The sequence below is a fragment of the Ornithodoros turicata genome, chromosome 4 (assembly GCF_037126465.1).
Source record: "Ornithodoros turicata isolate Travis chromosome 4, ASM3712646v1, whole genome shotgun sequence".
In the NCBI taxonomy this organism is placed as follows: domain Eukaryota; kingdom Metazoa; phylum Arthropoda; class Arachnida; order Ixodida; family Argasidae; genus Ornithodoros; species Ornithodoros turicata.
The window spans coordinates 60,615,320-60,642,984 of NC_088204.1; the positions used below are offsets into that span (position 1 = coordinate 60,615,320).

The window sequence follows — 27,665 nt, forward strand, 5'->3', positions numbered from 1 at the left end:
GAAACTTCACTTGAGGATTTCATAGTACATGGAATTTGAGGAGAATAACTGGGCGGATTCGGGTTTAACCCGAAAAGGTCACTCTCTAGCTATAAGCAATGGTCTTTGAAGTAACACAGTAAAACCTTGTTAAAACGTACTCCCACAACCGTACTTCCGCTTTAAAGTACTCAAACTGGGTCCCCGACAGAGGTGCCATTAAATATAATGCATTCAATAACCGCTTAAGCCGCAGTAGTTTGTTGTATACTCGTCGGTTAGTCTGTACTGCTTTCAAGTCCTGTCACATCAGACTTTTGTCATCAGATTTCTGCCAATCAGCATTAAATAAAGGTTAGGATTGTGCAGGTTTTGTAAATTGTGTCTTGAATGGTGATTCTCATTGATCGGCTGGCACATGGATGTGTATGTGTGAGTTTTGGTAATATCGTACTAGTACCGCTTCGTACGTACTCCTTTTGCATCACTGCCAGGTCCACTTTAACAGGGTTCTACTGTACTAAGTAAACTTCACAGTTAATAAATAAATGTGTCCTTAACATAGCAGCAGCATGCTGGCCAGCACTCTTTGAGGTCAGTGCATACTTGGGTGCAGGCTACCGATCTTGTTCTAATAAACTGCCGTACACCACTCATATGTTCGAATTACTGGATATTCCCGCCATTCAAATACGCATGACAATGATAAGGCTCAAGCGTCAATTTGAATTATCTGGAAGTTCATATTGTGAGATTCAAATTAACATGAATGTGCTGCATTTACACAGCCTTACATCGCAAGCTTCTGGTAATTTAAAAAAAGCGAAAACAAAATGACATTCACAACGACAGTGCTGTTCTCTAAATCACCAGTGTTAAAGTTATCAAAAGTCATTGTAAAGTCATTGTATCATTATAATGTAATTCACGGGGATCGCAATATCTTTTGTTGTATCAAACATTTTGCTCTACGGAAGTCAATTAAATCTGCAAAGATTTAAGCTGTGAATTGTGAAGAGGCAAGCAATATAAGGTACACAGGGGGTTGGGTCGCGTCAAGCTGCACACAAGCAGCTTTTTGCCTGACCTCCCCACCAACTTGTTTGGAATTGAATTGAATAAGCAAGTATATGCAGTAGAATCACAATTATACAATCACAAAAATTTTTTAATATCCGCACCAGAGTGTTTTACGCATAACGTGTTACGCTGTGGGATAGGACAAACGCTTTTCCAGGTCCCTATAAATGATATGAACAGGGCAAGCTGCTGTGTGCAACACTCATACTTGCACCAGAAACAGCACAGCATGAACTGGCTGTGCTGTGTCTCTCTCTTGGGGTGCAAAGACACCGGCTATCCGACGACAGACAGCGCAGGCAATGCATGCTCGATCAGTTGTAACAACTGAGAGCGACGATCTTTTGTTTTGCCGACAAAGGATGGTTGAAGCAGGTGTTTGTCGCTGCAGCTAAATGCTTACACCTTTCACATGCTTCTTTGGCCTGTAGAGTAAATGTACCGTTTCCTACATGGCATTGTATTGAGGTTTGACTGTATCAGAAGAGCCACTAAAATTTTCAGCCCCAAGCAAATTGCTGACCTCATCTAAAACTCCCACTGCACTGAAACTAGAGCCTGATTTGTAGTATGCATGCATTAAAATGGCAAGGTTCACTAAGTGCCTTATATACCCCATTCTCATACGCACATTTTCGAAAAAATTTCATCCCATTACCACGTGCACAAATAATTCACAGAGCTTGCACATCCAAAATACGACACTTGCAGGGGGCGCCGTAAGTGCCTAGAAGTCCGTACCACGTGCTGTGTCCTACATCATCCTAAACTGCCATAAACCAACCATAAACTGCCTGCCTACAGTGCGGAGCCCGGTGAATCAGTGCGTAACTTGCTGGCGACGCTGCGTGTTGGAGCAAGTATCGGAAACCCGCAATGAAGCAAAAGAGGATCCACTACAAAGCTTCTTTCAAGTGACAAGTGGAAACAAAGGGAGAATTGTGTTTTCAGTGCCGGAGACATATGTTCGAGACTGGAGGAAGCAGAAAGTACAAACCCTGGCTTCAAAGTCCACATGCAAATGATTCAATAGACCATAGTGTGGTACGTACACACAGGTGGAAGGCCTTCTCATCATTTCTATTAAGGACTTGCGAACGAGACATTTGCCAGTGACTTCAGAACTACTTAAAGTTACGGCACTGGAACTCACAAGGGCTGCCAGCATCCCATGTGCACACTTCAAAGCCAGTAGGAACTGGATCACAAGATTAATGAAGAGCTCAGGAATCTCCTTACGGCAACAGATTACAATCTTACAGAAACTGTCAGAAGAGCATGAAGAGAAATTAGTTGTGCTTCAGCGCTACATATCAACCTGTGCAGTACCCATTGCCATCTGGTCGGCTAGTTCAGAAATTCCGATCAAACCCCGATGTTTTTTTTAACTTTCTGTCAAACTACGCCGTCAGCGAAAAGGGTGCAAAGCAGGTCGCCATTTCATCAATGAGAAACAACCATGTGAAGGCCATGCTCTGCTGTACCGCCGACAGCTACAAGCTTTTGTAAGCCTCATCTTTTGCCGAAAGGCTTTACCATTCCCATCTGGTACAATTCCCTGGTACAATTCATTCCCACCTGGTACAATACTGAGAGCAAATGAAAAAGGGTGGATGGTGGGAGGGTGGAGGGTGGGTGGATGGGTGGAACTCACGATCGACTGGGTCGACCTCACGTGGCTGAAGAGACCGGGTGCCAATGAGGGTCTCCGTTCGATGCTGGTGCTAAACTTTTCCCACTGCCACGTTTAGGACACCTCAAAGAGAATCTGCACGCATGCAATACAGATCTTGTCATCATCCCGGGTGGGATGACATTGCAACTGCAGCCACTGGATGCGCATCTGAACTAACTATTGACGGGATCTGGGCAGCGTACAACAGTTGGCTCATTGATGGCGACCATGTCCTTACGTAAGAAATTTACCAGGGTTGGTTACCGAAAATATTATTGTTTCCGGATCTGCTTCCGGTAACTGAAAAGCTCGGCTTTTTGTTTCCGTTTCTGGACGATTTTCGGTAGCAGTTTCTGTTTCCGTTTCTTTTAAGAATTTCGTTTTTGTTTCCGAGGTAATTTCGGTACTGGTTTCTGTTTCTCATCCGGAACTTGTACTGTCTGGTTTTGGCTTTTTCATGTCAGATATTCTAGATACATAATAGATGCAAAAGGACAGCCACACCAAACACAAACACTAAACACTTTAATGCAAAGTTCGTCACGAATATTATACACCGCAAGTAGATGCCTCTCTAGGTTGTGGAAATATATACATGCTTTTAAGTTTCAAAGGTCTCCGCGCGCGCAAAACTAACACGTCATCCAAAACTTTCGCGTCCATATTGCTGTGCAGTGGGCTCAACACGAAAGAAAGTCCCGAAAATAAACGAATGAATGATGACTGGAAGAATAGTGCGGATATATATAATTTTCATATCAACGTGAAAACACTGAGGGAAACGTCCTGCGAATTTGGTTTCCGTTAACGTTACCACTTTTGAATTTTGTTTCCATTTCGGTTTCTGGTAGTGGAAACTAAAACAATTTTGTTTCCGTTTCCATTTACGTTTCCTGTTGAATTTGGGTTATAACAGTTTCTCGTTTCCGTTTCCGGTAGACAACCCTGAAATTTACGGAACTTCGACCCAGGAGGGAGGATGAAGCGCCCCCCATTTCAGTGTTTGTCGTCATGGATAGACGACGCTTGAAGATGCCCCCCGAAGTTGGAGGTTGTAAATGGATTTAAAAACCATGTAACTGAGGACGACTGCCTTTGGACTGTCGACAGTGACAAAGAAACGTGTAACGATGACACCGATGCGGAATAAACAATGGTTCCCTGTTTCTCTGTCATGAGGTGTACTTACCAATTTTTTTTCGTGCACAAGTTTCTAAAATCACCCGCATGTTAGATTCGGGGGCACGATAGAATCAGGGAAATATTGTAACACCTTCCGCCATACCTTGCGGACAAGTGGGCTTCCGTCACCGGCCATGGTGGAGGCGAGATTCATGCCGATGCCGTGGTCAATGGTGTCTGCATGATCCGTACGTTTGGCTGGGCAGTTCAGGATGGTACCCAAAGCAAACACTGCAGCTGCTCTCACCTGATGGAATGTAAGGAAAATTGTCTGTAACCACAACACACGTGACACCATAGCCTCCCATGCACTGGTAACTTTACCTCTGCATAGGATGTAAGATTCTGTGGTGCATCAGGGTGTCTACCAAATAATACTTCCCAAATTCCCTGAATAAACACAGTGGACTCTCTGACCATACCCAAGGTTTCTGTCTGTATCGGTAATCACTATCACGTGATTAAGACTAGTTGCGTTGTCAAGCAAGAACTAAAGGGTTCCAGGCAACGGCCAAAGTGATACGGTGGTCATCTCGCACAACACGTGAGGGGCATGCATCTGTAGTGGACGAGTTTCAACATGACGCGTGCTCTGAAAGAAGACGCAGTACCTCGGACCAACAAACACAGCATGCATGGGACTATAAGTGGTTTGCAACACTGGTTCCTGCCTTGAATACTCTAAAGAAGTTGTTCACGATGGAAAAAAAAAAGCATATTCATTGAATGAAAGCAGAACCCAAATAGGTTGAGGAAACTCCATGGGAAATTAACGTTTCTTTAATACTCCCTCCCAATATAAGTGCTACTTTTTAAGAATGTCAATTTTCCCTGAATCAACGAGGCCTCGTACTGTGCTCCACGTATCGCTTTTTGTTTCTCTTACTCAAGCTCATTTATTTCTGTGACAGCCTTCCTTTTCTGTCAGCTGAGCTTGATGCACAACTTGCTTTTTCTTGTTTCTTTCTTCAATGGTCGTAGCCATGGGCCATGGAGACGAACCACTGTCGTCTGCGAACAGTGATAGAACGTCCCCGCGTACCAAATGGGAAAACTTTAAAATAGAGCTCAAAACGGTCCCATATCTTTCTCAGGACTGATTTCCTGGAAAGCGTGTTGCGCTTTTTGTCTACAGATTTATGTCTACAGGTTCCAAGTCAGTTGCAAACATTTCCGACTTCCTGAATTCGCAGAACAGCGAATCGGAGTAGCAGACGAATTCTGACCTTATATGTCCACTTAGCAAAGGAGGGAGAGGAGGCAATAAGCGGGCATTCTGCATCTAGGTGGCATCAGAACTGCAATGGTTCTACAAGATGGTGACAAATAATTCATGGGCCTTTGCCCCATTCCAGGAGACTCGATCACAGGAACGGCGCTTACAGTAACAACCACCCACTGCTGCATTCACTCCCCTGCACCCGTAATATCAATTCAGTGCGCCCATTGTGAACTACTTTTCCCACTCTTTCCCTATGCATGTCTGTCCCCGCATGGCATAACCAACAAATCAGCTTCAAATTAGGGAAGGCATGTGCACATACTTCAGGTACAGGGTCTGCGAGCAAAGAATAGAGCTTCTCGTGGGCGCTGTCTCTAATCCCACACCAACGAGCTGCGCTGTATCCGTGCCACGTGCGCCCCAAGCACACGGCTAGCCACTGGCGAAGGCGAGCATGGCCATCTTGCAGCTGCTCGGTGCACAGTGCAATTACGTTGCCCTTTAGAGCTGCTTCCTGCGTACAAAGGTGAAGGTACAAAATTACCAAAGCAGAAAAACTTGCGAGCTGAGCAAACCAATATTAAGAAAACACAAAACTAATCTGAAGAAAGCAGCAGTAGTACGAAGTTGACCCTCCTTTTGCACATCCGTGTTAGCTAAGGCGATGCCTTCCTTACAACAGTATCCTAGATTTCCTACTGAATGCGATTCCACTATAGGAACAATCCGGGGTAGTCAGTACCAACACATGACTTGATGCACTGCAGCAAGAAGACAAGGAGTTGGAATGAAGCAAACAGGACAGGTGTATAATCCTATTCCCTTCAATCTAAGTCCTTGTCTTCTTGCTGCAGTGCATCAAATCATGAACTACTGAATACTCTGCAAAGGTAATTGACATGAATTACGCCGGCTCAAGTACACATTGATCACAAGCAGATATGCAGAGTGATACTGGGTCTTTCCATCTTCGATGTTTCAATATACGGTGACATCATAACCATAGCATACAAAAAAATAAATTAAGAAACACGATTCTTCACATTATGCAACTTCTTTGACTATGCACAGATTTTGTTCAGCATACCCTTTCTTGTACCCTTTGTTGCAGATAAAACATAGCAGAAGTTTTTTGAATTTTTGCTGCGTGTAATATGGCCCCACCTCTTGCAATTTCCTGCATGTGATTTGCATTCCTGTGAACAGCATATTTTTGTTTTGTTTTTTTCTTTTTTTATTGATCTATTCATACTCTCAAGTCGTCGAGGTGATACATATAATCATAACGACACACTATTCGTATGCCTGTTCTGTGCAAAGGGGCACATTTAAGGATTTTACAGTTGTAGTTATCTACAAACACATTTCTCCGACCCTGCTACACAAAATAATACTAATTAGTAATTCCTGGCTTTACGTTGCGAGACAACTGTGATCCCCGCTACACAAAACAGAGAAAGGAAAGTGCTCTTGTAGCAAATGGAAGATGTATGCAGTGATCGTGCTACCCAACTTGCCTGTTCTGCAGTCAGAATAAATGGCTCATGTACCATATCTTATTTAATGCAAGGATCCTCCCCACTTTGGACAACCCGATTTTGAAAGAAAAGCACGCGTATCTAAGGACCCTCTCCCACTTCACTCGCGCTATCGCGTCAGGGGGCGTTTATGTTTAGCCACTCGGAGCAGAGCCTGAGCTGGGTGGAAGTACGTCATCGAACTTGATATCGCTCAGTTGGAGGAAACTGAGGAGAAAAGAAAATTCTATACACGACCAAGCAACAGCGACAATGCGCTTGCACAGCATCTATTGCTGTGCCGTCTGCTTCTCGTTGGCTCACGTTGCAGGGCACCGTTTATCACTTAATAACAGAAAATCCGGACTTCATTCTTGAACACACAGATTCTTGAACTGAACCAGTTTTTCTCTATTCTAATCACCTGTCGCAAGTTCTATTGTGTGTGTCACTTTTCCTCATTCATCTGTTTGCTGTTTCACCACCTTTCTCACTAGGATGAATATTACATATTACATGCTGTACATATGCTGCGTGGAGAAGTGCAGACTCTGCATGAAAGCCTGTGTCACATCACTATGTTCACATAATCCCCTCCACACTCTAACAAAGCGGCCATTCACTCCGGCCGTAGAAGCCCATATGGACCCTTTCTTCCCTCCGGGCTGTTGACCCACAATTCGCATGAACCTTTAAACACGTCACACCTAACCCTTTAAATACCATGCCAATGATGAGGACGGTGCCCAGAAGAAGTACAGTCTCTGTTCGAAATATCGGCGGCTTCTGTCCTGAGGCAACTCCCTTCCTGTGTCACATTAAAGTTATTCGACATGTTTCATTCCCGGCGATCTTTTACATTTGTTATACCAGCGGCAAAATTTAAGCACTTGTGACCCATTCCACGGCCTGATTCGTATGGTAAGGCGGAGTTGTCGAAAACCATTTCAAAACTTTCAAATAGCTGCCATCTCCCAGCTGAGAAATTGTGGGAAGGATTTGGCGAGCTCGCCCTCCGTACTCCAAGCAAAGCGAGCTGCCTTGGGTGTGGCCTTCAGGGAATGCCCAAACATAGAGCGGGCTAGCCTGAGCCAATCTTTATACGCATTCGATCCAGCTACGTGATGTCATATCTGCTGTGAGCGAATAAACATAGATGCCTAGTGTGTCACATTATCACGAGTGAGTCGCACCCCTTTCCCGTTGCCTGAACATTGGCCCCCAAGGCGATAAACTCTGTGAGCTGGACAACTTCGCGAAGAACTCTATCTTCGAGTCAGCTTCGTCGATAGATAGCGGTGTCAATTGAAATAGTAAAGCTATATGAGAGAGGCGGAACCCGAGACGGGGAAGGAGAAAGACGACACAACAAGAATTCTCGAACACAGCAAAAAATTTTATTTACCAGAGCTCTATATATTCAAAAACCTCCGGAGAGGAGGAAGAGGAAGGAGGGAAGGCTTGCTTACGCAGTTGCCACGTGTACTAATCTCACAGGTCTCCCTGAGCAACCTACGCCAAGTGTTCTTTTCTTTGCACAAAACTTGGGTCTCGGGGAAAACCGGCTTACAGCCTCTGCATTCACGGAGATGCTACACGAGTTCGCTCGACACAAAGCTCCGTTCATTGTTGCGCGAGTGTTCCCGTAAACGGTCATTGAGGCAGCGTCCCGTTTGCCCTACATAGCAAAAGCCGCATTCAAGGGGGATAGAATAGACAACAGAGCGGTTACAGGGCACAAGCGGGTCACGGTGCTTGACATTGCATCCCTTAAAAACAGAAGAAAATGGTGTTAACTTGCTTAGCTTCAAAGCATTTGAAAAAACGATCTTTATGCCGAAATCCTTGGCGACTGCATAAATGTTGTGCGACACAGAGTGATGGTACGGGATGACAGCAATTTGACCAGAGTGAGATTGGGGGACATCTGAAGAACAAGTGTTGTGATAAAATAGCTTTCGAAACAACATAAGAGCCCTAGCAGAAATGACATCATAACCATACCCAGCAGAACATAATCTGGAGCATTGGCGCAACAAACTGAAATTGACATGATGGAAGCAACTTTTTGTCACAGAAGCGTTCAACAAAGATGATATAATACCGGATTTGACAATCTTAGAGTGTGAGCTAGAACGAGGCAGAAGAGGCTTGGCACCATCCTTACCGTAACACCAACAAATGCCTGACAGAGAAAAAACTGTTAAATCAAGAAACTTCAGCTTACTGTCTGAGGGGTACTCAACAGAGAATTTAAGCTCGGGGGCAAAGGAAGTAAGGGTGGTGACCAAACTCTCCGCTGAATAGACACTGGGATCAAAAAGAACAATGATGTCATCTACGTATCTTCGGACAAATAACACACCATCATCAAAACGGGAGATGAAAGACCGAATCGTGTTGTCGAGAACGTTCAAATAGATTTCAGCCAAAACCGGCGCTACCGATGACCCAATACATACACCTTCAGCCTGAATGAAAGACTGATTATCCCAATTGATGACGGTGGATGTTAAATAGGACCGAAGAATAGCCAAAAAATCAACAACAGGCATACCTGCAGAGTTCTGAAACATAACCAAGTTGTTGTCAATTACATCTGAAATACGCTTGAGAAGAAGTGGGAGATTCATAGAGTAATAAAGATCCTTGATATCAAGGGAAAACATGCTGAGGCGCGTGCCATGGAATTGTCTAAGGGAATCAATCAATTCCATGGAGTTACGTAAAGACAGGGAACCGGGAAGTGGCAAAGTTTTGAGAACACGTTGGAGGAAATCGGATACACACCTCTGCCATGCGCCACGCTCACTAACAACAACGCGGAGGGGCATGTCAGTTTTGTGATCCTTGAGCAGGAACTTGACAGCAAGAGAGTCGATACGGCAATTGTCAACACGTTTCAACAAGGAGTGGTTATTTTTGGAAAGGATGGAAAGAATTAGAGCCTTGGACTTCTTGAGGGAACCCGCAAAGGGCTTAAAGAGAGTGGAGAGAGCAAGCTGGACTTTAGAGTGAAAGATAGGCATGGGAAGAATACCAAATTTACCAGATTTGTCACATTCAAGCAACATTAAGTTAGAACTCTGCAGCTCTGACTGTACATTAACGACAGGGGAGGCTTTAGTGCGAACATTGACTGCATATGAGCTACTAGGGATGCGCGAGATACATCGTTCTACAAAAACATTCTTGTCTACAGGATCGGCAATCTTAGAAGCAACATTGGCAAGGGAAGCAGCGACATCAAACTTAGTTGGCTTGACAGGTAGGCAATACTTGGGAGTTAAGGAAAGGAGGCGGGAAGTAGGCACAGAAATGAAAGCATTGGACGGCAGCAAAAAAATTTTTTGCTGTGTTCGAGAATTCTTGTTGTGTCGTCTTTCTCCTTCCCCGTCTCGGGTTCCGCCTCTCTCATCATGCACCAGCTTGTCAGCGCCCTGTCACTTCTTTCGAGTAAAGCTATAATTCAGTGATTGATTCTGATAAATTTCTTCTGTTTAATGTATTAAGCTTAGAGCCTGAAGTTTTCGGGAAATATTTTTTTCTAAATTCGGGGGGTAAAAATTATGTAAATAAACATGTGCACTAAATTCACGCGAATTCAAGTGAAAAAACTTCCAGTACGCTAAATTCGGGGAGAAATCGGGCTCAGTTACTCAAACTATAACTGTAGTGGTTTGGTACAAACGGTGATGTAACTGCATTTGCTGCCAAACAAGTAAGTTAGTGCAGTCCTACAGACATCCCAGTGAGGGGAATTTGCCGGGTAAAAATCAGGTTTCACCCTAGAGAGTGAACCTTCAATTCGGGGTGCAAATTCGGGGAAGAATCGGGTAAAACCCTAAAACTTCAGGCTCTAATTAAGCTTCATTTACAATATGCACTTGCTCCTATTAGTGTTTCTAAATTCCCTGTACTCAAACATAGGGACTTCTCCTCACTTTGGACAGCCTCATATTGAAAAAAAGAGAAAAGAAGGGGGGTCCTTAGTATCAAGAAAATATGTAGTAGTTTTTCATTCCAAAATAAAAAAACTGAACTATGTCAATTTATCGACATGGGTATTTACTTACTCGGCTTGCAAACAACTAAGGCAACATCAAAAGATACCTTTCTGTCACGCACTGTCAAGCACATACCACATTTCTGTCGCGCAATTGAAGGGACCATCTAGAATGTGCTGCATCATTGATTCACGACAAAGCAAGTGTGAAAAAGGACAGCTAGACTGTACAACAGCATACAGAAATAAGGAAACATAAAAGTTGTCCTCTAGAAAGAGGACACAAAAACAAATACATAAAACGCATAAAAACAAGCATAAACACAAGCATAAAAACATAGAAACAGACATAGGACACATAAAAATGAACCACCATTCTGAAATGTGGTATATGCACAACAGGTTCGAGAAAAACACAAAAAGGCAGAAACTTCTTGCCTAGAGCAAGATCGCTCACCTGGCCGCTGGGATGGCCACAGACGATGCAAGACATAACAAAGGCTGCCATTGTCCTGTGCTCTGCCTGTCAAATAACATGGCCTTGTGTAAGATGCTTGTTTTATGTGGGTGATGGTGTTTCCCAAGGAAACTAGGGCTGTGCGAATACAGATGTTCAAGTTCAAATCGAATACGAATCGAATATGGAGAACCACTGAAGCAAATATGAATGCGTACGAATCGAATATGAATAATGAAGACATAGAATACAAACATATTACTTTTAATGAAATTAAGGTGGGGTACACATAATTTTTTGTTGACGGGTACAGGGTATTTTCATTCAAAAACATTAGCTGCTCAAGATGTTCTAGCCGTCCTCAGTAGCTCAGTCGGTAACGTGTTGGCTTGCTGAGCTCAAGATCGCGGGTTTAATCCCAGCCGAGGACGGCAGCAATGCGGGGCAGGTAAACACTGCTTCCAGCACCGTGTGCCGGAGATCTCTGACGGACGCATGTCAAAAGAACCCCCAAGTGGTCCAAATTATCCGCAGTCCTCCGCTGCGGCACGTGCAGCATGTCGCCACACTGCGCAGACAAACCTTATGTGTAACATCAGAATACCATTATCATTCTAATTCAAGGTGTTCTGGTGACAGGTCTGTGCGACAATTCGTAACCGTGTTGCTCATGTTTCTAGCTTTCATCAGTTCCTGGACAGTGTCCACAGTCCACTCCGCGTACAATCGCCGAACGTTCTCCGTGAACGGTTTGTTGATTCCAAAGGCTGTAACACAGATGTCAGTCCGCACAGTATTACCCCAACATCAGCATGGCAGTTTTTTCCACACTGGTGCGACCAGGTGACCACAGCTGCTGTCCAGCACCAGAAGCGTGCGCAGCTGCAATGAAGCTCCGTGGTGCTATTTCCATCCAGTTTCCACCCGGTTCACCATCAGTTCTTGGGATATCCAGCCCCTTTTCCTGAGCATGGATTTGGATGCCACGTGGAAGCGTTCCCTTCTTTATTGTCTTCCTTTTGAAGAAAACGTATGAATTTCTTCAAACGTATTTCAAATTCAAAACGTATGAAAACTTCCTGCCATCTCCTATAAATGCCAGCATGACCGTGCATCTTTGCTTTTCTGCCCCTGTAGTTCTCACTGACACACTTCTAGAGCCCTTGGAGTCTTCACAGGCATGTCATAGTAGAGGGGGATCTGATCGGCACTTCCTGTTTAGGACAAAATGAAGTGCTTGTCTTTTCCTGCGTTTATCACTAATCTGTGAAAGCCCGCCAGCTTGTCTTCAAGATCCCCTGGAAGTCGCTGGCACAGGCTGGTCCGTCTTCGTAGCACTAGGCGGTGTGAACACGTAAAGCAAACTGCCCACCCACAATACGAAATGCAAAAACCCGTGGCGGTGATTCCTACCTTTCGAGCTGTTTACTGTGCATATGTTTGTATGATCTCGCACTTCACTGCCAGTCCTTTCTGCCGAAGTTGCTGTATGTATGTAAGAACAGTGCCTTCCACTTGCGGAAAAATGCCACTCTTTGGTCCCCAAAACGCCATGCGCGTTTTCTTCAATGCCATCTGGCTATCCTTCTGTTTCCTCCAGTGCCGTACTTGAATTTCGTTGACAGAGAAACGCCAAGCAGCATCGCGGTTTCCGTACTCCTCCGCATGCCGAATTCATCAACTTGAACTTGGACGTGAAACTTGAATGTGTTTCCATGGAGCCGAAAGTTCACATGCATGTGGAGAAAATTCATGCACTGCTAATGCATGAACTGTCTTCCCCGCCCGTGATGAGGAGAGGCATGGAGCTAGAACCAATGACATGAAAGCCTCAGATAAGAGGAGGAGAGTTGCAAACAGTCCTGGGTCAGACGGCGACCAGGCATACAAACATGGTTGCCCTGACATGCACCTTCCTCTGCTTGGGGGTGCGCTTTTATACATGCAAAAAATTAAGTGACTATATATGAGTCCTCAAGTTCGTTCTATACACAAGTAAATACAGTGGAGACCACTTATAACGTAACTGCTTGCAGTGCGGGACCGCTTATAATGCGGCTTTTTTCTAACCCCAAAATGCGTCCCATAGAACACAATGTATAGGAATACAGCTTATAATGGTCCATCCCTACGCGGGATACCGGTTATAGAGCGGTCACTGACATTCTCCTCGAACTACGCAAAGGACAGAGCGTATTTGTCAGCAAATTCCGAAGTGTGAGTCACCCATCACGAAGTATGCTTCTGCTATCGCCTCGTGACGAGGCGGGCGAGGGTGTCGTGCGAGGAGGTTGGCCGCCGACTTCTCTTTGCATTACGTCACCCGTGCCATCTGAGACAGAATCAACGCGCAAGACTTGTGGAACGATCTCGTCGAGGACAACATAGTTTATTCAGCAGACACTTTTGACAGGCACTGATGTCTGCATCTGCGAGCGAACAGCTACCAATGAAGCGAAAGTGAAAGGCGTCCGGTACCGTGAGGTGTGCGTGCCAGAAAATGACTCGGATGATGATCGGGACTTTGCGGCAGTAGAGGTGACCAGCAAAGATGTGATAGAGTGTGTGCACAAACTAAAGGGCTCCTGTACCCAGAATGGACTGAGCAATGAGGCATTCAGTTGCCGCAGAGTTGTTGGGAACACAAAAGTGCAAGACATGGCCAGGAAACTATGCCGGACAAAAATCATGCCGTTTTTTTCGGGCTCCCTGAGAATGTCGAATAAATTATTTTCTCTGCAAGGGATCTCCATGCTATTCAGTCCGTTTCACAACATGGTATAACAGAAAGGCGAGTGCTCAATCTCGAAACGCTATTAGCCTAAAAGTGTGATATTTGGTTACAACGCGGTACCGCTTATAGTGCGGATTTTTGGCTGTCCTGCGGCATATGTTATAAGCGGTCTCCACTGCGTATGATCAACCGATTCGACATTCAAAAATTTTTGAATGTTCGCACAGCCCTAGATATATGGCACAATGTGAAAGACTGTCGACTCACTGGCATGTAGGGGTCTGAGAGAACACTTAAGAAGTAACGGTGGCCATTGTCCCGCACAAGATCCACTTGGCAGGACTACATTTTGAATGATGAAAAGAGCATAAAATAAGAGAATGAGCACTCTCGAGGCAGCACTGCAAAGAATTTGCAATTACCATGTCTACGGCCAAGATTTTCGCCCAGATGAAAACCAGCAGTGGCCGAAGCTCTCGTGCACAGCTCTGAAGCAGTTTCAGGATGTAGGGGAAGATTCCTACAGAAAGTGCCTAAAATGAAGGCGAGAGATTTTACAACAAAAATATTTCCCCTGCAAGACTACACAGAAGTACAGTTGAACCTCTATATAACGAATTTGTAAATGCTGGCTCTTTGTTTCGTTAAATGGAGATATTCGTTAAAGGGAACACGCCAAGTTAAACAAAGATGGCCGCCGCACTACCAGCGCCGCGCGTACCGCAAAACGTCATTTGTCATAAAACAGGTACTAAGGTAAGAAGGGCACAAAATATCAAGCTTTATTCATTACATAACGCTAGGTAACGCGTAATTTGTGCACAATATCGTTCTGAGCATTCATAACCTTCGTAACTCCGGATGACCTCGACTGCTTTCTCCTACGCGATCGCGTATCGAAGTTTCTTGGTTGGTTCACTTGCACTCATGACGTCCGGAAAGAACAACCGTACACCGCCGAAAAGAACGAGAAACGGGTACATGTCACGTAGACGTCTGCGCCGATGGAACCTTGAACGGCAGCGGCATCGTGCCCATTTTACCACCGTCAGCATCAGCGGTGCGAACAAAAACAAGTAATGAAAAGGCACAAAACCGCAACGTACTGTCGTCTTCATCAACACAAGCAAATTAGACTTCGCGAGATGTCAGCAATGCGTGTTTTCTTGTCCGAAAACAGGTGCGAAGAGACCCTCGCGCCGGTTTCGAAACAGCGTCGGCACAACGATTACCGGCGGCGGAGATGCACATGTCGGCACACTCGTGCCTACAGCACGTGACAACCGAAGTAACCAACGAAAACTTGCGTAAGGGCAACAGAGAGGGAAAGTTTCTCCTCCTTTTCTTCGTGTTGAAGGGGAAAGACACGCGCAGAAGAGCCCAGAGATTTCGTTAAATAGAGGTGACCAAACGAATGTATTTCGTTAAATCGAATGCAAAAATACATTGGCGTCTATAGGGATGCGTTCGCGCAACGGAAATTTTTCGTTAAACAGAGGATTTCGTTAAATCGACGTTCGTTATTGAGAGGTTCAACTGTACTAACTTGCATTGTATTCTGCATTATAACTGCTAATGCAACGTACCAGATTGACTGCCCATGGTCCGAGGTCCAGAAATCTGCCCAAGAGATCTAGGGCTCGTAGCCGGTGGATTTGACTCAGTAATACTTGTAGCACAATGGGGAGCTGTTCTGGAGGGGACAGCCGCTCTGATCCAATAGACAGCCACACCTAAATGCACAAAACAAGCTACTTCAAATCCAATGTCATGCTTGCTTACGATATCTGTGTGTGTACCAGGTATCTTCCTCATTCAATGAGCACGAGATAGTTAGCGTCCAAAACTTTCGGCTGTTATGTCCATCCCAAATGCACACGAGTTCGGACAAATTTACCTTGGTATCCAGGGCCACTCATGTGGGATAAGAAGTGCTAAGAATTACCATAAGCTCTGGGCATAACATTCAACCTCAGTAACTGGGAACATCTGGTGGCCATTGACATCCCAAAGACTTGCCCTCAGCTTTTCATAACATGGAACACTTAATCCCATCTTCCATGTGCTAAGGCTTGGAGCAATAGGCCATCTGAAAAAGTTCCAGGCAGCACCGCGTGCCCTGGCAGGGCGTGCCGAGAAATGCTGTGCAAAAGGACAGCGATTTGCTATCGTCTCCGATCGTCGTCGTCGTACTGGTGTATGCAATGTCGCTGTCGTTTTGCACAGCATTTCCCGGCACGGCCCACCAAGGCCGTGCACTGCTCCCTGGAACTTTTGCAAATTGCCTATTTAACGTAGGTTTTGAGCACACAATCTGACTATCAAATAGTTGGAGACTTTAGTCACCTGGAAGGCAGTGAGCTGCTCTGCAAAGAAAGGTGAATGCCTGAATGGGTGTCCAGCTTGCACTTGGGCCAGTTGAGCCAGGCACTGGTCGAGAGCCAAATCCCAGGCAGCCCACATGGGGTGGCGAAATGTTGGGGGCAAAGCAGGCTGGGACACTGGCTGGCAGTTGTACACTCGCATGATGCGCTCCGCCAGAAGGAAGTTGCGGAACAGACTTGCCACTAGAAGGTCCTGGTTCAGAGACAAGAAAATGTTCACTTACTTTGGCCCCAACAAGGCAAAAGATAATTATGGCACAGCCAGGCCTGTTCATAATCCGGTCCGGATTCCGGCCGGAAATCCGGTCATTACAGTCGCCAACTGATTTTTCGGACGCGCTCGATTATTCGGACTCGTTCGCGGAACGGCCGCGGGTCCCATAGAGTTTATGTATAAGAACGTCCAAAATTTCAGAGACCGTGCAGCCCCGTCACTCGATATTTCGAACTCTGTTTGCCCAACAAGGGGGTTTCTCTCGGGGTGACGGAAAATATTGGTATCATCCAAAATTCGTATCAAAAGGAATCAACCAACTAAAATATTGAGGCAAATAAATCGGCAATGATCGTTCATTTTCCATTCCTCAGAGTAGAAGAGGTCTGTCGTGACGCTTTTGCGTCTTCGTTTTTGGCCAATGGCTTGATTCAAAAGGCCCAGCACATGCTGTCCGCCCGCAAGTCGCTTGACAGTGCTGTAAAGTGAGCTTCACCTGAAGCATGCATGCGTTAGGTGAAGCCCACTTGCAGAATTGATGATATCAGTGCCTCTGTCAGTGTACAGTGACGAAATGTCGCTTCGGGGAATAGAAGCTGATGTTATCAGGCAGAACTGGAAGTGCGTTAGGAAAGCATTGAGAAATTTTTCCAGCCTACTAGTGCTTAGTAAAGTTTATTTTGAAGCAAAATGTGTTTTTTCGAACAGCTCGATTATTCTGACTTTTGCGCGGTCCCTGCTGAGTCCGAAAAATCAGACGTCGACTGAATATCTGAGTGTCCTTACGTATGAAATCACTTTCATGAAATTACTGATCGGGATCACATTAACGAAGAACAGCAGAGTATATAATGCCACTGAACAGTCCTCTTGATGAGAGCATGAAAACATTTTATCTATCTCTAGAAAGCAGCAGCTTTGTAACAGATTCCATGAACACTTTTTCAATAGCAACATAATTCTGCACCCCTTGAGATCGATGATGGTGTCCATTGCACACATCATAGTGCCACAGTCACTGTTTTGATGATCGGAACTGCATTGCCTATTGAAGCACGGGTCCACGGTTAATTTAATTCATCAACACGTGTTTGAGTGTTGATAAAAAACAGCCGGCAAACTCATACTCTGGAAGGCACCGTTTTTTGCAACAAGATTTTGCACTGGTACGTCGGTACAAAATCCGCCGAGCATGCACAACTTCATTTTGAGTCATGTGCTTTCCTCATCGAAACGGCTCCCAGAGCTGCAGTTGCCATTGTCACGTTGCACACAGAAACTCAGAAAAACGTTGAGGGAAAGAGAATGATGCACAGAGGAAGCAACCTTCATTACATCATGCAAGCACCTTCAAATTTGTGCGCTCTGCAACACATGCATCCAATCTCCGTCATTGCGCTCTGACTTCAATGCTAAGCGAGGCTACGGATTTCAAAAATTGCTCCCGCTCCTGTTGTAAAAAAAAAGAGTCATGCTTCTCGACTTTCATGCATTTTATCATCAAAAAAACTACAAGAAGGTAAAAATCGGGTTTTGTTTCAGGAGCTGTGCATGGTGACATCAGGCTACATGAATCGAACATAGAAAAGAGTGTGTGCCTTGCACTTAAGACGAACAGCGAGATGCCTACCGGCTGTTCCGGTTGCACAGCGCTCAGCATACTCCAGTGGAACATAGGCAAGTTCCTTTTCAGGGAATTTTGCATTTTACCCTGGGTGACTATGATGCAGCTCGGGGGAAAGAAGAGGCTTTACCGGGTTGAACCCGAGAACACAATGTCTGTCGTATAATGAACAACATAACGTGACAAAAATGGGCTACAAAAAATAGTTGATGTTCATAGTGTCCAAACAGGAGCCATGGACAGAAAGGCAAAGACAGATACAACACTGTGTTTGCAAAGCTGCGACAGGATGCACACATGTTCCAACCTGTCGAAAGAGCTTCTGGAAGAGGGCCCTGGGCAGGACATTCCACGCAATAGTGTCAGTGATGGCAGTGAAGATCCAGTTGAGCTCCCCGAGCATAGTTCGTCGGTCGTGCAGCTGGCCTGGCACTCTGTCCAGCTGTTCCAGCGTAATCTCCTGCACCAGCCGACTAGAGTTTTGTAGGACAAACCAGCGCAGGGCCATCTGCACTGGCGTTGTCAGGCATGTTGTGAACAGGTCAGCAGGAAGATCAGGATTCATGGGCAGGACCTAGCAGGATAATACATGCTGCAGTTGGATAGGGTCATGAAAAGCTATTGAACTGGAACCCTTTCAATTACCCAACAGGAACTTTATTTCAAGATGATGAATGGGAAATTTCATCGCTAGGGTTGACACACTACCCCATTGTTGGAACTGCCATTCCAGCTAAACATATTAATTTTTCCTTTTAGTGTCTGAGTAATGTGCCATTAGTTCTGCCGGAAACATCAATACAGGTCTGCCCTTTATAGGGTTCGCGCAGATAACTCGAGAAAATTCTTTAGGGCTTTCAAGAACCCACTCATACTTTTTAATGTAATATCTCTAGGCATGGAACTACATAGTTCTGTGCACACTACTGCTATAGGAAGCATTATTATAGAAATAATGAGAAAACATTGCAGCAAAACAACTGTTACACCAGTTAATATTGCACGCAATATCCAATAATGGTAGGTTTCGTCGATTTGCCACAATACTTGGAAGGTACACTCTCCGGGCATTTTCACTAACTTTAAAGGAGCAATGCGGTGACATTTAACACGGCTAAAAACCCTGTTTCATTCATCGAGCTGTCCATCAGGAGCCACTGTGGAAAATATTTTTGCTCTGCGGTGTATTATAACAATCAAATTTACAAACGCTGCTTTATTTTCACAGCTGGGTGATTCCATACGAAAAGATCATCACACAAAACTATAGCAAATTTTTCCGAAATTTTTTTTTGTGCAGTCCCTAATAGTGCAAAATGACATACCCAAAATGTTTCTTACCAGATCTCAACGTGATGGGTGCTAGACATAAGCGAAGCTCGCAGCGCTGGTAAAAACCGTGCCTGGCGTGAACGGCAGCCGCGGCTCATAGACAGCATATAGAAGTGTGCGGTTTTCCTTTCTGTATAGAGGAAACCATGCTCTACACAGCGTCGCAAATCCCAGTTGTCACGCTGTAATCGGTGCTGGTATACACAGGCCGGAAGTTTTGCAATTTTCCTCCTACATTTTGCGATTCGCAAATTTTTTTAGCACCCCAGTGAGTACATGCAAAGTGGGTCAACTACGGCCATAATACCCTCTACTACAAAAAAAAAAAAAAAATAAATAAAATAAAATAAAAAGAAAACTATTGTATACGAAAAAGCACTCTCGAGAATTTTTAATATGTTGTAGAGGAAGGCTTGTTCTATAAAACTGCATTGGTTTCAGACATCTTTTCTGACCATTTCATTGCAAGTTTTATGCTTGATTGTAGCAAATTTTGGAATGAGCACATACTTCCCCTATTTTTCCTGCAACGACTACAAAAGTCACGTGTCTTGCGATTTTTCCTGTTGAAGTATTTCACGAGAAATTGGAAGAAAAAAATATTCATTAAAATTTAATGGTGTGATTTTCCACAAAAAATTGCAAAATAGGATGAAAATTGTGAAACTTCCATCCTGTGTATAGCAGCACTGATTACAGTGTGACAGCCAGGATTTTCGATGCTGTGTAGAGCATGGTTTCCTCTATATCCAAAAGAAAACCGCATATTGCTTGGTGCTTTCTATGAGCCACCACTGCTGTTCACCCCAGGCACGGTTTTCACTAGCGCTGCGAGCTTCGCTCGTGCCTAGCACCCGCCACGTTGAGATCTGGGAAGAAACGTTGCATGGTATGTCATTAGGGACTCCTAAAAAAATGTCGGAAAAATTCGTGATATTTTGTGAGGGCCGGATTATTTCACGAGGAATTGCCCAGCTGCTGTCAACGACAACCACTCAGACACATAGCTAGTTTGCATCGATGCAGACTAGGCAAACGACACCATAAATAGCAGTCTAGGCGGGAATTGGAACGAAACTTAACATGGCGGCACGTCTGGTTATACCGCCAAATAGTTGACTCATGAGTACCCTTTCGTGCTCAGGAGTACGAAACACAGCCCAAGTAAAAGATGGCACAAAACCGCAACCTACTGTCATCAGCATCAACAAAAGCAACTTAGACGATCAAGGCCAGCAATGTGCATGTTCATGTTCGAAAACAGGTGCGAAGAAGCCCTCGGCCTCTTGCGGCCTTCGTGCTGGTTTCGAAACGGCGTCGGCATAGCTAAAATTGCCGGCGTCCGTGGCACAGATCCCTACATGCTCCTTTCACGGCAGTAACCAACGAAAACCAGCATAGAGGACAATGAAGAGGGGAAGGTTTCTCCTTCTGTGCCCCTCTTCTTCTATGTGGTGAAGGGGAAAGACACGTGCAGAAGGTATTCGTCGCCCAGATACTTTGTTAAATAGAGCCTACCAAACAAATGTATTTTGTTAAATTGAGTGCAAAAATACATTGTCGTCTACAGGGACACGTACGAGCGATGGAAATTCTTCGTTAAATCGACATTCGTTATTGAGAGGTTCAACTGGAACAGATATATGCCAATCAGCATGAAATAAAGGGCTAGGACTGTGCACATTTTGTGAGTTGCCTCTCAAACAGTGTTTCCCATCTGTCGGCCGGCAGGTGGGTGTGTATGTACGATTGTCGGCTATGCCGTAGTACCACTGTTTACGTCCTTCTTTCGCGTCATCGCCATGTGTGCATTAACGAGGCTCTACTGTATTGCGAATTTCGTTCCATTGTGTTACGCTGCAACAGGGTTTGACTGTATTTATGCAGACTTTTTATCCTTAACACAATGCAATTGAGGAGCTGCATTGAATACGCAGGAGAAACTGGAACCCAACACTTACGTACACGTAACTCCTATTTCATTTCGAGAAATCTGCAACGATCGCCCTGAAATCGAATGTCGCGATTCTGCCTTGGTGTCGCGATTTATCCAGATATAGCCACAGTGATCGCTCTGGAACCGAACGTCATGATTCTCCCCCACCAAATTATCTTGTGTTCCATCAAGTGTGGACGAAACACTACCTCGCCAAGAATTGAGCTACGCTTGAAGCTAGAGGTGGACAAGGTCGCGCCCGAAAGCCACGGTCTTGAGGGGATTACAATATGGTCCCTTAAAGGGACATGACCCTCGGTCCTACTTTTCTTTCAATGGGAGGCAGCGAACAAGTGCCCGTTTGTAGAACCCAGCCCTCTCCTTCCAATTTGTTTCGGTTTCAGCCTGTCTACCAATGTCATGATGACGTTTCTCCGGTAGAGGTCTATTCGAATGCTTTGCATCTTACTCCCTGTGGGCGCACAATGGTTCAGCTTCATTTCAATGGCAGCAGTTCTTAATTCCTGAATAAAATACTGTCACTGATTGAATATCACGTTTTATGGCAAAAAATGCCTCGAAGGAAACGGAGAGAAAGCAAGAAAATATGTGGACGTGAGGGAAAAGCGAGTTAAAAGTAACTTGGAACTTAACTTAAGTTACTTTGGCAACGTTACCTGAAAAAGGAACGAGTTCCTCTGAAAGTTACCATGGCGCGAAAGTACCGAGTTAAGTTACAAGTTACCAAAAAAAAAGGAACTTAGTTACAGTAACGAGTTACCTCGAACTCTGATCCTACTACCATTTTTAACTTCGAAAGCTGTACTTTTTGTGTTTATTTATTAGAAGGGTCATGTCTGTGAACCTTTGCGACCCCGGCTAGAGTGCAAGGATAGGATCTATCCCCCACCCCACTCACCTGGTTCTGCCGGCAGGCAGCCAGTTGAATGCAGTGCCGATATCCAGGAGGGCTCTGTCCTTTGACACTTCCGAGCGAGATCTCAAACTCCCGCTCGTGCTGCACCGCAAACTTGTTGAAGGACTCCAGGATGAGTCCAGCCGCAGAGCAGTCATAGACATAGATCGAAGGTGCACCCATCCACTGCTGGAGGTCATACATTGACAGGGGAATGTACTGGGTGTAACTCTGCAATACATAGCCAGCAACCTCATTAGGCGCTTAGGGAAACTGGAAGCTTGAGCGTGACAAACAACAGAAATGGTCAGTTCTCCCTTGTGTTGTGTCCCTTTTTGTTGCATTTACTTGTGTTAGTATGAACTACCAACTTTCCTGCTTGTGTACTTTAGTCAACTATTTTTCCCGTGCAAAGGGGATGCAGTTTTCATTGTTTGTCACTTCTTTCTTGTGTTTGTGTCCCTTTTTGCTTCGTTTGCTTGTACTGTTATGAACTACCAACTTCCCCGCTTATGTACTTTAAAGGGGCGCTAAAATGCAAAAACAACTTGCTCTCAAATGACAATCCGTGTTTCAATTAGTATAATGCAAGCAAAATTAGTTCACACAGTGCTACCTTCTAGAAGAAAAACGCGATGAAAACAAAATCGTCCTTGGCGGCGATGAATGGCATCCCCAGTGGGCAAAGATTGGTGGCATCCAATGAGACAGCAGGAGAAGCGAACGCATACCTATCGCGGGCATGTGGATTTGGAACGGATCCGATCGTAGTGTTCCATATACGCAGCATGGTGTGCACTGCATTTTTCAATACCGATTCACTGAATTGTAGCCCAATATAGTTCTCGCGAATGTTTCACTAACAACATTTATCTTCATGGCCTTCAGGCAGCGACGGCAGCCTGCTTCGCAATGTGCGCTATGTTTTTCACCAGGACTGGCGTGGCACGCGCAACATGGACTAAAAACACGAGAGCTGAAACGCTGTTCACTGCTTAGCGCTGAAGCAAAAAAGAGTTCGGTATAATTTAGATTGTAGCTCCGTAATGGTATCGAAGTTTTAAATTATGATACCCTGTACGAAATTAACATAGCGTGTAACGTAATTTGAAGAGAACTTGTTTTTTAATTTTAGTACCCCTTCAATGGCCCTACTGTTCCGTTAATCCGTAATTTCCATCTAACCGTGTTTCACATAGTGGGTGTCCGCTGTAAAACAGTTCCCCAAAAACCATGGAAACAGACGGATATCTTAACATCTGCGAGGAAGCAAGGTGTACTCACTCGATTGAATACCCAAATTTCACCATTGCCTGTTGGCTTGGGCACTCCATGACCATTATAATGAAACAGTACTCTGTCTTCCTGCAAAACAGAAGTCAAGTTATATTTCAGGAACGCCGCTCAACAATGATCATCCACCCAACTGATTACATCCACTAATTCAAAGGGCCAATTTTGCACTTTCATCTATTTTCTGCCCTCACATTTATAGAATACATGAGCACCAAAAAACATCTCTTACGAGTCACAAATTGAGTGTTTGAGAGTCTCAAATTCAGAACTAGTATCAGAGTTTTAAGTTATAAACCCTTGCCACCAGCTTGCTTCTTTTCTCACCCTTCCATCAGACTTTATGTTCTGTAACGGTACTGTGCTGTGAAATGTGCATTGCACTTGTAGAGCTAATTTGCTAGAAGATTTAGGTACGGCAACCAAAGGAAAACTTGTCTGGGCATTGTTACAAACACAGCTAAGGAAAGATGATAAGGCCATGAGGAAGATACTGCACCAATGTGTTTCACGGTGTCTGCAATTTCACACTATATGTTAAACAACAGTTTTCTTGGAACCTACAAATCAAGCAAGCACACAACAATGGGCACCAGCTGCTCCGGACTGGAATCTAACTGCTAGCATCACACTTTAGATCCTGTTCCTTAAGTGTGACACCGGTGGCGGATGGGCAAGTGATCTCGCTTGTTTAAGATCCGTCTTGAACTTTGCTTAATGCTTTCAGTAGTCATTAAAACATCCTCTTGGGCTTGTTGGTGAGAGACTTTCATGACGTAAACTGTTTACTCAAATGTTTCTAAAACAGTAAAAAGAGGCGTGGTCCTGGGGGCTACCAAAGCAGCTCTATCCAAGTCGTGCAGCCATGAGGTAAACAAAAGTTTTTGTGGGCAGATAGAAAGGTTGAAACACGCAGGGTGCACCTTGGGAATGATATATAGTGTTTGTTGTAAACTTCTTAAAGGAACAGGGCGAGACAAAGATGACACGGAGGTTAGCCAGGATAGCATTGTTGTAATTCCATATATCCACGGGCTATCACATAGACTGATCAAGATGGCACGTAGCCATCATGTTCGGGTAGTGTGTCGGCGCAATAAAAGCTGTCGTGTCTACCTGCAGTTATCAACAGCGATAAAAGAATAGGTTGTACAATTAAGCATCTGGAAGCTCAGGTACCATGTGTACAAGAAGTGGTTTCTGAGATTCCGTTGAGTTGTGGGAAGAGCTACAGTCGCCGTCCGATTTTTCGGACTCGGCGGGGATCGCGCAAAAGTCCGAATAATCGAGCAGTCCGAAAAAACGAATTTCGCTTCAAAATAAACTTTACTAAGCCCTAGTAGGCTGCAAAAATTTGTCGATGCTTTCGTAACGCGCTTCCAGCTCTTGCCTGATGACATCAGCTTCTATTTCCCGAAGCGACATTTCGTCAATGTACACAGTCAGAGGCACCGCCGTCCTCAAGTCCGCAAGTCGGCTTCACCTAACGCATGCGTGCTTTAGGTGAAGCTCGCTTTACAGCCCTGTCGCGCGGCTCGCGGGCGGAGAGCACGTGCTGGGCCGTTGGCCAAATCGAAGACGCAAAGGCGCCACGACAGACCTCTTCTACTCAGAGGAATGGAAAATGAACAATCATCACTGCCTATTATTTTGCCTCAATGTTTCAGTTGGTTGATTTCTTTCGATACGAATTTCAGACGATACCAATATTTATCCGTCACCCCAAGAGACAAATTCGCTGGTTGGTCAAACAGAGTCCGAAATATCGAGCGACGTAGCTGCATAGCGTCCGAAATTTTGGACGCTCTTATACATCAACTCTATGGGACCCGCGGCCGTTCCGCGAACGAGTCCAAATAATCAAGCATGTCCGAAAAATCGGGGTCCGAAAAATCGGTCGGCGACTGTATATAGGGCAAACGGGGAGATGTCTGAACTCCCACTTAAAAAGAACATAAGAATTGTAAAAACTGTAAACAAGGTAACTTGCTTATACACACAAGGGCGTGCGGGTGTTAGAGTTTAAAGAGTTTTATCCACATCTTGTGTCATCTAAGATCCCCACAGGGCCCCTGAGCAGCTCAGAAAACTTGCGCTAACCTCAAATAAACCTCAACAAGTTATTTTGCAGCTCGGTGTACATTGATTTTGTTAGGCTCCAAGAACGTTTCATAGGAATATTCGTGCTACCAAGCGAGCCATCCATAGGACTTCCAAGGAACGAAATATTATCTGTCATTATGAGTACCTGCCAGACATTGTTACCGCGCTGATGACTGCGGGAAGAAAGGGCAAAACTCCAGACAAAAAACAAAGGTGTCGCACCTTTGAGTTGCGTCGTAGAGAGGTGCACAGTTTCTTGACTTCTTCAACTGTGGGGTCAAGGCTGAGCTTGTAACGTGCCCTCGACTGCCAACGCTCGTACTGCTTTTGGAGAGCAGCACCAATTGCTTCTAAGGCCTTCTGTGGCGGTGACTGGAGAGGATCTGTTTGGGACACAACATAGCTTCAGCATCTCCATAAAGAGCTCATAGTCACGCAGACACTACAGAAAATTATTCTTAAGACACCTTTTGTGAATCTCTTATAGTTATAGTCTTAGCTAGGGTTCCACGTTTTCGATGTTTATTTCTGGGTGGATTCGGCGTACCTTTTTCGATGTTTATTGATTTTAGCAAAATCTGAGTTTTTCTATGTTTTTCGTTGCGTGTACACGGTTTATCCGACAGCTATCGGCGAATAGCAATTACAATGTAATTTCAGTGCTGTGCGCGTCTAACGCAGCCTTAACAACAACCAATGTGATTTGCCAGTTTCTTAAGCACCAGTTCTGCTGCAAAAAATGAGCGGAAGGTGTTTGCTCACCTTGTTCGTTATGAGGATTCTCCAGATTCACGTGGCTCCGCGATTGCGCGCGTTGCGATATGCGAGCCGCACCTGTTCCACAGCCCACATTAACTGTCACGCGACAATACTTGCATACGACAACATCTTCCTCGCCTGAGGGTTCAAAATCTTGATTTTCGCAAACGTAGTCCGAGGCCCTCTTTCTTTTCCTTCCCACCTCGGATGCCGCGGAAAGACAGGACCACCGTACGTAGAAAGTGCAGGTGCGTGTACTGTCGTAACCTCTCCACTAACAACTAAACAACTAAAGGCCGGTGACAGAGATTCTATTTGACGTCACGTCCCTAAAAGGTTTACAAGTGCGGTGGGGCACCTACAATGGCTGAAGGATGAGATTCCAATCAGCTCACCCGATCGTGGATGAAGGGTTGACCCTGGAACGCTCAATGTGGTCGCAGGTCATCCAACCATAGCAAACACCAAGAAAGGAACAGTAATAAAGGAAAGCCTGCTTGGCATGTTGGAATCTCAAGCTGGGCACGTGCAGCAATTTATCTGTCATGGTTCCTGGAATGTTCCTCTGTATCCGATGCACTTCGATTAAAACCGAAAACGCGGAACCCTTGTCATAGCTCATTAGCTACAGCAAAGAAAGCTTCAGTGTAGGTCACCTGTACAATTTCCAATGTAGCATACGGCTCTGTAGAACTGTTTATGCCATACAGTTGACGTGGGACCGGTATGGAGGCATGATGTGCACATAGGAAAGCACTTATTAAACCATATAGGAAAACACTTGCTTACCTATCCAACATTCTAGCCTTGCACATGGTTGTGTCTTGACCACATCTGGGGGATCAACACCGATGTTGAGGCACATAACCAATGCTACGCTAACCGTCTTCATCTAAATGCAAGAAAATGGTTCCAAGTCAATAGTTTCCCACATGAAGCATGGAATAAGCAAACGTAGAGCTGGGAGACTTTCCCTTCTATGCTGGCATGGTAAGTGTCATAAATAAATTTCAGCGGTTATCAATCCTACTGGTCAAATATGAACAGCACCCATCTCACGATCCAACGATTTTTCTGTCCTGTGCAAGAAACTCGCAAAGGCGATGCTGTTTTATGTGTAGTACGCAGCTGTTTCGCTCAACGCTGATGATAAAAAGGATCAATGTCCCAGGGGCTCTGAGCACAGTATTGCATAATATCCAGAGGAATCAAAGGTCACGGTATTTATTTTAAACGCTGTACGTTTGAAATC

At 44.9% G+C, this 27,665-nt stretch overlaps 1 protein-coding gene across 1 annotated transcript in view; it reads right to left on the reverse strand.

The window, feature by feature from the left end:
- Window positions 1-27,665, reverse strand: part of LOC135391643 (regulatory-associated protein of mTOR-like) — a 68,854-nt gene that overhangs the window by 40,689 nt on the left and 500 nt on the right. Inside the window, exons 2-13 of the mRNA XM_064621969.1 lie at window positions 27,203-27,305; window positions 25,877-26,037; window positions 23,543-23,623; window positions 22,262-22,489; window positions 18,382-18,648; window positions 16,199-16,429; window positions 15,439-15,585; window positions 14,275-14,385; window positions 14,120-14,194; window positions 11,119-11,184; window positions 5,461-5,652; window positions 4,020-4,163 (exon numbers count right to left, since the gene is read on the reverse strand). Coding sequence (XP_064478039.1) covers window positions 4,020-4,163; window positions 5,461-5,652; window positions 11,119-11,184; window positions 14,120-14,194; window positions 14,275-14,385; window positions 15,439-15,585; window positions 16,199-16,429; window positions 18,382-18,648; window positions 22,262-22,489; window positions 23,543-23,623; window positions 25,877-26,037; window positions 27,203-27,305 — 1,806 coding nt within the window. The remainder of the gene's footprint in view (window positions 1-4,019; window positions 4,164-5,460; window positions 5,653-11,118; window positions 11,185-14,119; window positions 14,195-14,274; window positions 14,386-15,438; window positions 15,586-16,198; window positions 16,430-18,381; window positions 18,649-22,261; window positions 22,490-23,542; window positions 23,624-25,876; window positions 26,038-27,202; window positions 27,306-27,665) is intronic.